Here is a 14,908-nt window from a genome sequence, read left to right as displayed (position 1 = left end):
TCGGAGAAGGGCGGGATATAAATGTAAATTAAAAAAAATGTAATGCATATTATAATCCAGCCAGGGTTCAAGACTAAGCACAGATCCCAACCTATGGGATTATGAAGGACAAAATCTGCATTTACTTAAGGAATTATATTTGGTGTATTTTAGAGCATGGCTGTGGCTATGCATTGGCATTTTATTGGACAACAGACACAACTCTTTTTCTGATTTAAAAATAAGGTGTTTTTTATGTCTGCTGTTGCCTGGGAATGGGAGAAAAGTGAGCAGAGAATAAACAATTAGAAGGATGTATGAAAGAAAGAATGTGCAGTAGTGTCAGGAAATAGCAAAGAGAGACAGAATACCTATGTTTAGGCAGAAAAGGGATATTAGAGGAGAAGAAAGGGAGATAACACATTTAGAATCTGCATAGTTTTAGAAAATCTCTATAACCAGTGGACAATCCCTGTTCAGCAAATCCAAAATCCTTTATGTTTTGGGTGTTTCAGTTTCAAATGAAACAAAGCCTGACAACATTTTTGTGATATTATTGGATAAATAGGGCAAGGTGAGGATGTTCCTCACCATCTCCTCAGCTTCTCCAGCATAGCATACCTTACCAGTCCATCTTATCTCCTCATCTTTTAGTGCTTTCCTTTTCTTTCTCATCTCAGTCACCATCAATGTGACCACCATGGGATAACTCACTGGCTTTCTTGCTCCCCCTGTCTTTTGAAGGCCTGCTGTTCCCCCCCCCCACACACCTTTCCTCCTTTTAGTCACTATTATCATTGACATCCAAAATGATCATCACGCAGATGAAGCTTGTCACGCAGATGAGCAGTGATTAAAACCAAGATTAAAATTAGACTAACAATCAAGAAGCATACAACATCCCAATCAAGGAACCACCAAAAAAGCTAACAGTAAACAGCCCAAATAAAGAATCATAAGGCCACTTCCATCAATACTGACAGGGCAAGCCACTAGGATATAAAATGAGAGCAAACCCCATTCTCTACTACACTGATGATATTACTTAGTTTGTTAAGGAGACATGGCTGGCTTAAATTTTATTGATTTTAAATTTTCTACTACTAATTTTTAAATGGGGTTTTAGTTTTTATATATTTTAAAGTTTCAGGCCAATTATAATAAGTTTTTTAAATTTGCATTTTAAACTGTATATTGTATTGTTTGTTTTTACTTTGCCTGTACACCGCCCTGAGTCCTTCGGGTGAAGGGCGGTATAAAAATCAAATAAAAAAATAAAAAAAACAAATAAATAAAATCTGCAAGAAAACAACCAAGCTCAGAAAGCACCAAGGACCCTTCATCCAGGCATGACGGATCCTACATGCTTGTTCACGAACTTCCCAGCATCTTCCCTTTCTCATGTCAGCCATTATTAGCACCACTGCCAAACAATCCTGCATGTTATATCTCCAGGCCAGTTTTCTCATTAGCTTCCCATTCCTTTCTTCCCTCAGCAGTCAGTACACTTGAATCCAGCCAACCCACCAGCCCAGCCCTTAATCTTCCCAAGGCCTTTTCTGCTCTCCCTCAGTCAGCTACTTGTTCCAAACGTCCCTAATCTCAGCAGCAAGGACTGGCTTCCCATTCAAGACATCCTCCTACAGTACTGTCTTCCTTCAACTCACGTACCTTCCTGCAGGGGCCATTAGTGGCCTTGGCTTTTTTCTAATGTCCTGCCCCAAGAAGTGCATGGAACATCTTGTCCCCTGATGTGAGGCTGGCCCCAACCCTTCTATCCTTTTGTAAGGCCCTAAACTCCTGACTTTGCCAGTTGGCCCCCCAATGGAGGAACAACGCAGTGAAGATGGTTGATCAAGTAACAAGATATCCCACCTACCCCCATTCTGCCTCCACCTTCCCCCCATGTCCTTAGATTTTAATCTTTGGTTTTAATTTGTTTATCCCAAAGGTGCTTTTTCAAAGGGCAACTGGACTTACTTTGTTTTTCCTTGAAGATGTGGCTTTTCTCATCCAAGAAGCTTCTTCAGTTCTTAATTTATTTTTGTTTTAATGTATATATATTTTATGACTATAAGCCACAGAGTACCTTATGGTAAGATGGACGACCAATGAGTGAGTGAACGAATGAGCGAACGAACCACTGCCTTTTGGACTGCTTCTGGAGCAAAATAACCTTTAATGTGTATTATTAAGCAACTTAGAAGTAGTAATACAGAGACAAATTTCTTGTATGTCCAATCATACTTGGCCAATAAAGCTATTCTATTCTGCTCTGCTCTGCTCTCTTTTATATTCACAAGCAAGTGAACTGAAATATTTTTGTAGAAAAATACGTTACTGGTCTAAATTGACTGAGACTATAATTTCTGTTAAACAGAATGCACTTTTAAGAACTTTTTCCTTTATGAATCAGGACTTCTTGGCCCTGCAAAAAGAGATGCATGGCTACAGTTAAGAGCAGAGATTGAAGCTCTCACTGACTCCTGGCTGACCAATGCACTTAAATCATTATCAATTATTAGTACAAGGTGAGTACAAACTTATTTTTTTTAAAAAAAAATTAGTATATTGTAGAAGCAAAACAATATTAAAGGCAAGAGCAGACAACAAGATACTTGTAGGCATTCAATTTCCTAACGGTGTGTTTTGCAAACCCATTAGGCTTCACGCATTTTTTCATCTGGCATATTTTATTTCTGTTTTAATCAAGAAAATAAATGGATAGTAAAATGCTACTGTGTTTCCCCAAAATAAGACCCTGTCTTATATTTTTGAACCCTCAAATAAGCATTTGGCCTTATTTTTGGGGAGGTCTATTATTTTGGGACGTGTGGAGCAAGACAGGGCTCCTCTTGCTTTCTTACCTGATTTCCAGCTCCAGCTCCCTAACCCTAACCAGAGAAAATGGCGGGGACTGGCTGCGCATGTGTTTAAATATTTTCAGGGAGGGCTTATTTTGGGGGGGGGCTTACTTTAGCGCATGCACACGATTGGGCTTATTATCGGGGGATGTCTTATTTTAGGGGAAACAGGGTAGCAGCTAGTATTCTCTTGATTAACAGGAATGCATCCAGGGCCCTTAGGCATTCTTAGACAATAAAAACAAAGGATTACTGCAACATCATACTTGGTGTGGAAGCATGGCTGCCCCTTGAAAATAGATTACCGTATATACTCGAATATAAGCCGATCCGAGTATAAGCCGAGGTCCCCAATTTTACCCCAAAAACTGGGGTAAACTGGGGACTCGAGTATAAGCCGAGGGTGGGAAATGAGGCACCTACTGGTTGGGGAAACCCTCCCTCCCTCAGCTGAGAAGGCTGGCGGCTCCCCCGCCCCGCCCTCTCACTGCACCGGCAGGGCTTCCCCGCGCCGTCCGGTAAAATGTGAAAAAAAGAAAAAAAAACAAAACTCGAGTATAAGCCGTATATACTGGAGTATAAGCCGAGGGGCTTAAAAAAAAAAAAACTCGAGTATAAGCCGTATAGACCCGAGTATAAGCCGAGGGGACGTTTTTCAGCACAAAAAACGTGCTGAAAAACTCGGCTTATACTCGAGTATATACGGTAGAATGGTTACAGGGAGTGTTGAATGTTTACTGACTCACTACACTCAACATCAAAGGCATTTGGTAAGAATAATATTCCAAAGGCATCTCCTGGTCAACAGAATACCTGCCTATCCCTTATATAATGCAAAGGTGATATTGTAAGTAGGACATTAGGCATTGAGGTAGTCTCCAACCTACAGGTTGAAAACTACCTTAGTTCCTAATGTTCTACTTAAAATATCACCTTCGCATTATATAAGGTATAGGTGGGTATTTGTTCAGCGACCATTCAAAGTTACAATGGCATTGAACAAATGGTGGTGGCAACTATTTCTCAGAGTTCCAACCATCTCAGCACCCCACCAAATATGTGATTGTGATCCAGAAGCTTGGCAAGTGGGTCATATTTCTGACTGCAACCTGATGATCACATGATTGATATTTGCAACCTTCCCTATTGGCTTCCCTAGGAAGTCATTTGGGAAGACTGCAAGAACTGCAATACTGGGATAGGTTTCCACCACCTGCCTGCTTTCTCCCAATCCCTCTGCCCTTTGGGGACTCCTCCCGCCTGCATCACTTAGCAATGAAAATTCTGGTCTCAGAATTTTGCTCTAGTAAATCAAGGACTACTGTACAGGGAACTGTTTTACAACAAGCCAGGCTATTCGCTCATACAGCTATCATACTCTATAAATTGTATAACCTGTAAAATTAAGTTGATTTCTTTATAAGTTCAAAAAGTGATAAATGAAAATGTTATCTTGGACGAAAAGACTGTTTTCCATTTATAAAGTAGTTCATATTCTATGAATTTAGAAACTCAGTTGAAGGTGTGTGTTTAATCTATGGATCATCACAATCATGAAATTTGCAACGTACAGAATATTACAATATTTATTATTATTGCAGTAATAATTGAAATAGTAATTGATGGCTGATCTGTAGCGAATTTGTTTTATCATTATGCAGATGTATACTCTTTCTTTCTCTATAGGAGTAACTGTGTAAATGTCTTGGTAACAACAACTCAACTTGTACCGGCCCTAGCAAAAGTGCTTCTGTATAGTTTAGGAGGTGTTTTTCCTATTGAAAATATTTACAGTGCAACTAAAATAGGTATGTATCTCAATTCTTTTCAGTTTACATAGTTTGCTGATGGTTTCCAAATGTCTTCTAATCTACTAATAGCACTTCAGTTAACAAATGTCTTCACTTGTAAGAATTGTATATAAAAATTATATATAAAGAGTTAGATAACTAGAGTGAGATTCCTACACACACACACACACACACACACACACACACACACACACACACACTTTTGGATGTACCTACCCCACTATTATCATTAGTAAGGCTATTCAAGCATTTGAAAGAGGTACTTTACAAACATGTATTCTCATTAAAATAAGCTCCCTTTTTTGCGAGGCACAACTATTTCTGAAGCAAAGTGACTGCATGCGTGAATGGCTTTCAAAGCAACTGTATAAATATACAGCTGCTTTGATGATTTGAAGAGATATGTTTTGTTCATACACCTGCATATTGTGGTACATCTTTTTAAAAATGCTTTGCATGCTTCATTGACTCACAACATCCTTATTCAGAAACAGTTGATCTTCTCCGAGGATGGAAAATGTATTGAACTTCAAAATGTTGAACTTTGAAAATAAAAAGGTCTACTCTAAGAAAACAAGTGCAGGTTTTGAGATACCCAGATTAGGGGAACACAAACAACCTGGTTGTTTATGTCCAGAGGAACAAAAAAAAAATGTTTTGTTAGGTTCTAGTAGGACACCTCGCATATCACCTTAGCATACCAAATATAAGCTTCCCTGAGTTTCCATTGAGCTGTAGTAGAAAATTAATTTAAAAGGCACCAATATTATGAAAGGCTTGTCTAGTGTATGATTATTATTTTTTTGTATAATGCCTTTTTAGAGATCACTGTGATATTTCTTTTTTGAGAGCTTAAATAAATAGTGCATTATTTTTCAGGAAAAGAAAGCTGTTTTGAGCGTGTAGTGTCCAGGTTTGGCACTAACATAACTTATGTTGTGATTGGAGATGGCCGAGATGAAGAGCATGCAGCTAACCAGGTAACTTCTCTCTGAACACTTATCTCATTTATCTTCCAGGAAAAGAAAGTTGCTTTGAACGAATAATGCAAAGGTTTGGCAGAAAAGTAGTATATGTTGTAATTGGGGATGGTGTAGAAGAAGAACAGGCAGCAAAAAAGGTAACTTGTTTCATGAAATGTTGGTGTGATATTTACACTATAATATTTACACAAGCTTATTTTGTTTGTATTTCTGTTAGTATGGCACATTGTCAAATCATTTCATATGCCAAGATCATAAGAAGTAAGACACAATCAAACCATTTGGATTCAAGCACAGGCTTTATGAGGATGGGCAAGATATGGAAATTAAATAAAATATATACTGATCATAGATATTTTTTTTTAAAAAAAAACTAACTCTAAGCAAATTAAACATATTGCATGGATTTGCAAGGCCCAGAAAAGTGTATTTTATGTTATATAATAGAAAAAGCACATTGATCTTTTTACAAATCTGAAAAGGGAAAAATATGCCAAAAGCTACTTATTTCAGAGTGTAAGCTATAAATATATTTTAAGAAATAGAATAGAATAGAATAGAATAGAATAGAATAGAATAGAATAGAATAGAATAGAATAGAATAGAATAGAATACTTTTATTGGCCAAGTGTGATTGGACGCATAAGGAATTTGTCTTTGGTGCATATGCTCAAACTGATTAAAATTTGAATTGATTTCATTCTTGAGACAGGCACAGCTGTTTCTATTCTTCATTTACATTTTGATTTCTATTAAATTGAACATTAAACCTTTGAACACTTTGTATTTAGTGCAAAACAGTCATATAGAAGATTTCAGCACTGTATACTTGATTATTAAAGTAATTTATGATCATAAAAGTGCCCAGTAAACATTGTCCTTAAAGAAATCTAGCAGAAAATTTACCGTACTTCAACACATCTCATACTTCAGAATAAATATAAGCAAAGTGGAGAAAACATATACATTCAGATATACTGCATCTAGAGCATGGGTGCCCAACCTTTTTGTCTTGCCTGGGCCACACTGAATGAAGAGGACATGTCTTGGACCACAAATAAAATATGTAATATAGTTAATGTACATCAATCTCATAATAATGTTAAAAGTTTACAGTCTTGTTGGCTGCATTATTAGCTGTCCAGGGCTGTGGTTAGACACAACTGATCTAGAACAATCTTAGAGTTGGAGGAGATTTTATATATATATAATAAATAAATAGACATTGTTTCCTGGTTTTCTTTTAGCTGCAACTTTAGTTGCGGTGCTGGTTCCAAATGGTTACCTTATAGATGCAATACAGTGTAGAGAATGTGTGGTAGCCAATTCAGGAAACTGGGTGATTGATTATTTTAGAGTTGGCATGCTTCCTTCTAACTTTATATGTTATGTGCATGAACATTTATAGATTTTTTTTTAAAAAAGAAGGCAAATTCTTCAAATAGATCTGCAGTCAGTAAAAATAAAGTTATTAAACTTTATTAACAGACATATTCATGAACTTTTGCAATGTTTTTAATTGTAGAAAGGGTGTATTCCTCATAAGAGATTGTTTTCCTAAATTCACTGGAATCAGATACTTGGTAATCATAGTAGAAGTTTTGAATATTGAATAATATAGTCTAAGTAACTATGTTGCTTTCAAGGAAAGTTTCATACATGACAGCAATTTAATAACATACTTAACCAATACCGGGGGGAGGGAGGGGTATCTCCCATATAGACAGAAGTATAGGTTCAATTTGGGGGCATATTCTGAGCAATCACTGCTCAGAGAGAAATGTGCTGTATTGTAAAGGTTAAACTGAAAGCAAGCACTAAAATTAAATGTGTGGTAAGTTCATTTGCCTGCTTATTCTCAAGTATTGTACTTTCTGAAGAAATCACAAGGCATGATAGTTGTAAATTAAAACTAAGCACAGTGATATAGTAAAAGTCATTAATATTTTATACCTCTTGGATTCCCCTTGTATTATATATTACAAAATATATTTTGTAATGAAGATTATTACCTACTTGATTGCTACTAAATTTACTGCTTTCAAATATAAACAATATTATTTCTAACATATGCTTGGTAAATAAAGTTGGAGAAACAATTTGGTGTAGTAGTTAAGGCATCGAGCTAGAAACTGGAAGACTTTGAGTTCTAGTCTCCCACCTTACACACAAAGCCCAGCTGCATGACCTTGGGCCAGTCATTTTGTCTCAGCCCTAGGAAGGAGGCAATGGCAAACCGTTTCTGAAAAACTTTGCCAAGCCAAGAAAACTACAAGGACTGATCTAGACAATCTCAGAAACAGATACAATTGAACAGAATAAAAAAAAGTTGAATTTATTAAGGTGCTTATGCAGCTTTTTGTATATTTTTTCAGATCTATTTGGACCTTTGCTTTCTTTTATTTTCTTGTCTCTGTCTTACTAAGAAAAATAAGGATAATCATAATATATAGAAAGAAAATATGTGATGTGTATGATAGATATATTGTTCATTCTTCTTGCCTTCTCTCTCTCTCTCTCCCCCCTAACTAATGCAGCATAACATGCCTTTCTGGAGAATATCTAGCCAGTCCGACCTCCTGGCTCTACACCAAGCGCTGGAATTAGAGTATTTGTAACTGTTCTTTTTTTATACATATTTCAAAGTACACTGATTTTTTTTTTACTTTGGATATGGTGCCTCTGGCTTTACACATATTATCGTCTTAAAAAGAAAGAGCAATATATGGATTCCATTGAAAAGAATTCAGATCACCGCATGGAGACACACGTTTTAATACGACATAAGGATTCTCTACATGGTCTTATATATTCAGCATTTTGATGATTAAAGAACTAGAAAAATGGTTGCTGGTACACACCAAATGAGCCCTAGCCAGAGTGAACAAGGTTTGCAATATTCAAGGAGAAGGAGAAGAATGAATGCATTTTGTGAATGACAAGGGTGGTATTCAACAACATTCCTCACAATGGGATATATTCTCAGCACAGAGGTTTGAATCAAACTTTAGGCTACCTACCTGACTTAGCGAATTGGGATGCGCTTGGACTATACAATGGCAGTCCTGTCTCAATCCGTAATAGGTGTAAATTATTAATGAAAATAATTTACTGTGACATTAGCAACTGACTTTGGAAGTGGATGCAATTTATTATATTGTTTTGTTTTGTTTTTGGAGGTGTGTGGGAAGGGGTATATAATAATAATTGTCTCTTTTATAAACTTGGCAGACAGAATGTGCATAATGATGTGTTGTGCCTTAAATGACAAGATCTTGTTTGTGTGTTACAGTGTAACATTGATTTAAAATTATGTAGATAAGATAAATCTTTGTGATAATTTTTGACATGACCAAATTTCAAATTCAATTAATCAGTACTGCATAAAAGCAGTTTAAGTGTTTGTTGCAGTAAGAGAAAAAATATATAACTGAAAGTTAGCGTTTTTATTTAGATTCTTAATAATTCCACTGATTGTATGCAAATATTTTTTTAAAAAAAATATGTCAAAAGGTTGGAATATTCGGTATTCTGAGAAAATAGTTAACATGACAAATTATTTGACAATTTATCCTTAATGTTTGCATTTTAAAAAAATTATACACATGGATAACTTGTGCTGCAATGAGTTTAATTTATGGTATATGTGTAAAAAAAAATAGCAGGCTACTTTTACCTATTGACCTAGTATCAAATTACAATGTAGTATATTTAACATTCAATAAGATACATATAAACATGGCTGAATGTGGTCCAATGGAAGTTTAAGTAAAAGAAAACAGCTAAATCAAAAAAGAAAAGAAATTGCTTGCTATTTCTGCAACAAAAAATACAGTAGACTAGGGGTGTCAAACTCAATTTCATTGAGGGCCTCAGTTGACCTTGGGGGCCCGGTGAGGCTAGGTGGGTGGGTGTGGCCAACTGGGTGGGCATGGTCACCTTGATGCCACTCCCCAAACTGCTGGCATGTTTTCTGTTCGCATTGGGTAGAACAGGATGGCCCCGCGGGCCAGATCTGACTACATTGCATGCTGGATCCAGCCACAGGTCTTGAGTTTGACACCTCTGCAGTAGACAAACAAAAAGATTACTAGATGAACAATAATATTTTCCTAACATTGTCAAGAAAAGAAAAATGTAATCTATAAATTGTCCATTATGTGGTCCAGTCAAAAAGATCCTTTCAGTTAATGAGTTTCTACCAGCACTTAAATCTGTTATAAATGATTTTGTAGCTGTAGGTCAGCATGAATCTCAGTGGAATGTTCCTCTCTGGTTAGATTTTCCTATGCATATTACCGTATTTTTCAGAGTATAAGATGTACTCCCCGCCCCCCGCCCCGCAAAAGTGAGTGGAAATGTCTATGCGTCTTATACAGCAAATATTGCCGAAGCGCCTCCCACCTGCTGGCCCCCACACTTCAGCTGTTTTCGGCCTCTGTGCATCGCATTTTCGGTCTCCACACGCTCCATTTTAGACCTGTTCCACGCTGCAAGGATTGCCATAGAACATTGCCACCGATCGCCGCCTCTGCACATTGTATTTTTGGCCTCCACACGCACCCTTTTTGGCCTCCGTGCATTGCATTTTCAGGCAGTTCCATGTGGTGGGGCTCCCCGCCACCTGGAATCAGCCAAAAATGCCATACACAGAGGCCAAAAACGGAGCGTCCATAGGCCGAAAACACAATGTGTAGAGGCGGCGATGGGCTGTGGTGATCCCTACAGCCTGGAACAGATGATTGGCAGTATTCTATGAGGCAGAGCCAACCACCAATCAGCTGCTTGTGCTGAATCAGGCTGCGATAACATGCTGAAACTAACCAGGCTGTGTGCTGTTTGCTGGAAGGACACTATCCAGATGAATACCTACAGATGCTGGCAGGCAGAGGCAAAACATTTTTTTTCTTGTTTTCCTCCCCAAACACTAATGTGCATCTTCTACTCTGAAGCATCTTATATTCCGAAAAATACAGTAACTATGCTTACATTTATTTGCAGCAATGGTTTTTCTAACATTGCACTATATTATGGGTTCTTGAATAAACCAGAATTCGTTTGATTTATACACTATATGAAGTCAAAATCAAACAATTATTTGAATGTGTAGATTCAGCCCTGCATATTATTTTGATCTTGTGTTTGCATAATAATAGTGTACAAGTCATTTGTTACAAAGGAGGTGGGCAGCATATGCTATCCTATCTGTGGCAACACCCCACCCACTTTAGAATCTCCCCTTCCCAAGAATTTAAACAAGCTGTGACTTTGAAAACAAGAGTACTTTTGTTCCTTCTAACTTCTAAGGACTTCTAACATAAGATGGATGGGTGGTTGTAATTTCACTGTGTTTATTTTAATGCTCTGTTTCACAGGTAGTCCTTGACTTACAACAGTTCATTTACTGACCGTTCAAAGTTACAATGGCACTGAAAAAAAATGACATGACTGTTTTTCACACTTAACGACTGTTGCAGCATCCCCATGATCACATGATCAAAATTCAGATGCTTGACAAATGACTCATATTTATGATGGCTGCAGTGTCCTGGGTCATATGAGCCCTTTTTGCAACCTTCTGACAAGAAAAGTCAATGAGGAAGCCAGATTCACTTAGTGACCGTGCTACTACTTTAACAACTGTGGTGATTCACTTAACAACTGTGGCAATTAAGGTCCTAAAATGTGGCAATACTCACTTAACAAATGTCTCAGCAACAGAAATTGTGGTCGTAAGTTGAGGACTACCTGTACTGCTTTTATTTTTAAAGTCCATTTTGTGATATTTTCCTCTTAACTGCCTTGTACGCCTTTCTTAGGGCCAGATGCTCTCCTGTCTAGTTGCCACAAGTTGTTCATTTCAATTCAATGATTCTGTGATTTTTCTAATGATGTATAATTTGTGGGTAAGCCTTGTGGGAGGGGGAGGAAAGAAATGAGACTGGGTAGTATTTAAGAACAGGGTAGCAGCCTCTTAATGTAATTAATGGCTGTTGCAGTTATGCTTTACACACGTGGCTGAAGGGCAGTTACCAATTGACAAAGAGAATGGGCTTCCCAGTTAATTAGCTGTGATAGCAAATCAAACTAAACCACCATAAGAGTTTAAAAAATCTGAAACACCTTAAGCATAGATAAGAAAATGAAGAAAAGATAAAACTGAGCATTGCCCCTTTGTTACCACATTTTTCTATAACCATTTGTGTGTTGGGACAGTGGATCTCTACAGTGTACAGGTAGTTCTTATTTACCAATCACAACTAGGTCTGGTGGCAGCTCTGAATCGTAAGCAGCTTGGTTGTAGAGTGAAACATCAGGTGATTGTGCCCAATTTAACAAATGAACTGCGGTCATTAAGCAAGTCCCCACAACCATTACATGCGACAACTGTGACTTTCAGCTATCAGCAGCTTCCCCATTGATTTGTTAAAAGCCAGCTGTGAAAGCCACAAATAGTGATCACATGACCGTTGCAAATGTACACCTGTTGCCAAGTGCCCAAATTGCACTCTACGGGAATGCTGCAACAGCCGCAAATATGAAGAACAAGTCATAAATCTCTTTTTCTCAGGCTGTCATAACGTTGAACAGTGACTGCAAGGAGCTGGGTAAGCTAGGCCTACCTTTAGCATTATTGGCCGAGTGAAAATCCTTGCAAAATTCAGAGATTTAATAATGGAAAAACAAAGGTGTCATTTTTGCCTTACAGAATACAAAATGCACTCTGGAATGAAATGTTCATTGTTTCAGAGGTAAGATCCTTTGATGAGTACTAAGACTAAGATAGTTAACATTTATATCTTGGGAATGCACAAAATAATAGTGTTCAGATATGAATTGGTTGACAATATGAATATAAAACCTATCATCAGTTGAAGTGAATTTCTTTTCTGTGCTATCCTCTGCATTAATAAAATTCATTTTAGTTTAAAAGAGCTTAGAGATGCTGTTTCTCACAATTTCACTTGTGATTATTTTTAAAGCAGCAAACTTTTTATTTTTTCAAACTTATTTTAAATTTGTTTTATTTGCCCAAAGGCCCATGAAAATTATTGTATCAACTTGTTAATATAGAAATGTTTTTTGGTCATCTTTGGATATTTAGATATAAATAGGTTAAAAATGTCCATAAAATATTCATAAAGTCTGCAAGCCATCCAACCAATTTTATACTTGTCACATATTTTAGTTACTTAAGGTGAAAATTCATAAGCCCTTATCTCTGGTCTCGGATTATAATAAAAAATACCTTTGAATCATTGAACAATGTGTATTTTTAATCTAATTAAACTTCTTATAAAGGTGTTCCTCAATAGTTTCAAGATATTCTATAAAAATATAAATGGAAGCTGTTTTATCAAAATGACAGAATGACACTACTGTACAGTACAGTACAAGTTTATTTGGCAATGATGTAGAGTTGAGATTTTGCAATGTTTTCAATTGACACAATCAGTTTATTTTGCTTTACATTTGAGTTTCCTAAACATTGCTCCATTATTATTGTATCAATGTTTTGACAAAAAAAATATGAAATTCCATGCCTAATAACAAGAATCAGAATTGCCAAACTTTTAGATGCAGAAATAAGCTGTGTCAAATTCTGACCTTTCAAGTGATTCTTTACAAAAATGATAATGGAGAAAAACAAGACATTGCTGCTGAATTAAAATTTGAGGCGAATAAAATTGACCGGATTTTGGCATTTGGGAAAGGTCAAAATAATTGCAGAATGAGTAAGAGAATGTTATTCTTGATTTTTAAAAAAATAATAATAATTGGATTGCCATCGGTATTTTTATAACTTTTTCTCTCACACCTACATGTGTGCATATGCACATATACACGATGTTTGTTAAATAGTTGTGCACTTAAAACAATATATTCTGAATATTATGCTTTGCATTTGCTGTACCAATTTGAACAGAAACGGCACTTAAGTATGAAGCACTTTAAATAGAGGGCTTGAGATAGAGGAACAGCACAATTTAATTTTAAGAGAAGTACAAAGTAATAATGGATAGAGGGTTCAAATCAATAAACTACTATAGTGAAATGGAAAAATTAAATATGTAGACAGTTTTCGACATTTTTCCACATATGTCATCCTTTCTCCCTTTTTCATTGGCTTTTGGCATAGTGCATCAACTGTTCCTTTGCTGTGACAGGCCTATCCATGGCTTTTCATTGTCTGCCTCCAGTTGTTTGGAGCAGGGTTCTCCAACCTTGGTCCCTTTAAGACTTGTGGACTTCAACTCCCAGAGTTCCTCAGCCAGCTTTGCTGGCTGAGGGACTCTGGGAGTTGAAGTCCACAAGTCTTAAAGGGACCAAGGTTGGAGACCCCTGGTTTGGAGACATATTTTTTTTTGTCACTGTACAGATCATTTTTAATAGTTGGACGGTTTTTTTAGTCATACTTCCCAAATAATGGTAGCAATTGGAGCAGATTTAAATAAGTAAAATACGTTGGCAAATTCTCTAATAAGGTAACATCTTAATTAGGACCAACTGAAATATTATAAACCAAACATAAATTTAAGAAATTGCAATTCAAAGTAAATTTGCTCTTCAAATAGGTTGAGCAACAGAACCCAATCTAAACCTTTATGTCTATTGAAAAATATGGGGCAGTGTCCATTTTGATTTTAGATGTGATTTTCATTTTGGATTGTGGGGAGAAGGGTTGGAGCCATGTTTAAATGCTTGAATCAATGCGGTATTTAGTACTTTAGCGTGAAGCATAACTGACATGAGCCAATATTGCATTTGAATGCCCAGCAATAGCAGCCTTATGGAACTTTTAAAGCCAAGGACCTGTGTAATGTAAATCATGATTTTATCTAGGGATAATATTATTTAAGAAATTGTAAATTAATATCAAAAGCTTGTACAAAATGTGTATATCTTTAGTATTTCTCAATAAATATATGTGGAAATATTGTCATTTTCTGCACAATCATAATACTCCTGTATCCTTGATGTTCTTTTTTGAAATGTCATATTTTGCAATGCATTGTAGAAACAATTGGCCTGATCTAAAAAAGGAGTGCCTCAAATATAGAAATGACAAGCCTTGTTGATCAGCTGTTTAAGCCAGAAATGTTATCCTAGTCCTGTCTTTTTTCTGATTGGAACAATTAACACTTGGAAAAGGATTTTATGCATCCCAATCTCAGCTGTGGGAACATACATTAGAGACTTAATTTCAAGTGTTTTCTGTCAAAATAAGATCCTTGGGTAGAAGAGCATTTTGCACAATCGATTGCTCTAC

General features: G+C 36.5%; 1 protein-coding gene across 7 annotated transcripts in view; it reads left to right on the top strand.

Moving 5' to 3' along the window:
- EYA4 (EYA transcriptional coactivator and phosphatase 4) overlaps positions 1–13,925 on the top strand; it is a 113,140-nt gene extending 99,215 nt beyond the window's left edge. For 6 of the 7 annotated variants that reach the window (XM_058171566.1, XM_058171589.1, XM_058171581.1 and 3 more), the window contains 4 exons: positions 2,396–2,510; positions 4,530–4,651; positions 5,674–5,774; positions 8,175–13,924. In XM_058171566.1, the coding sequence (XP_058027549.1) occupies positions 2,396–2,510; positions 4,530–4,651; positions 5,674–5,774; positions 8,175–8,255 (419 nt within the window). In that variant the 3' untranslated portion in view covers positions 8,256–13,924. Of the gene's footprint in view, positions 1–2,395; positions 2,511–4,529; positions 4,652–5,533; positions 5,635–5,673; positions 5,775–8,174 lie in introns of all 7 variants that reach the window. The other variant, XM_058171547.1, reaches the window with a different exon arrangement.
- Positions 13,926–14,908: the final 983 nt, after the last annotated feature.

The sequence above is a fragment of the Ahaetulla prasina genome, chromosome 1 (assembly GCF_028640845.1).
Source record: "Ahaetulla prasina isolate Xishuangbanna chromosome 1, ASM2864084v1, whole genome shotgun sequence".
In the NCBI taxonomy this organism is placed as follows: Eukaryota; Metazoa; Chordata; class Lepidosauria; order Squamata; family Colubridae; genus Ahaetulla; species Ahaetulla prasina.
The sequence above is the reverse complement of the archived record's forward strand: the minus strand, read 5'-3'. Positions and strand labels throughout refer to the sequence as shown.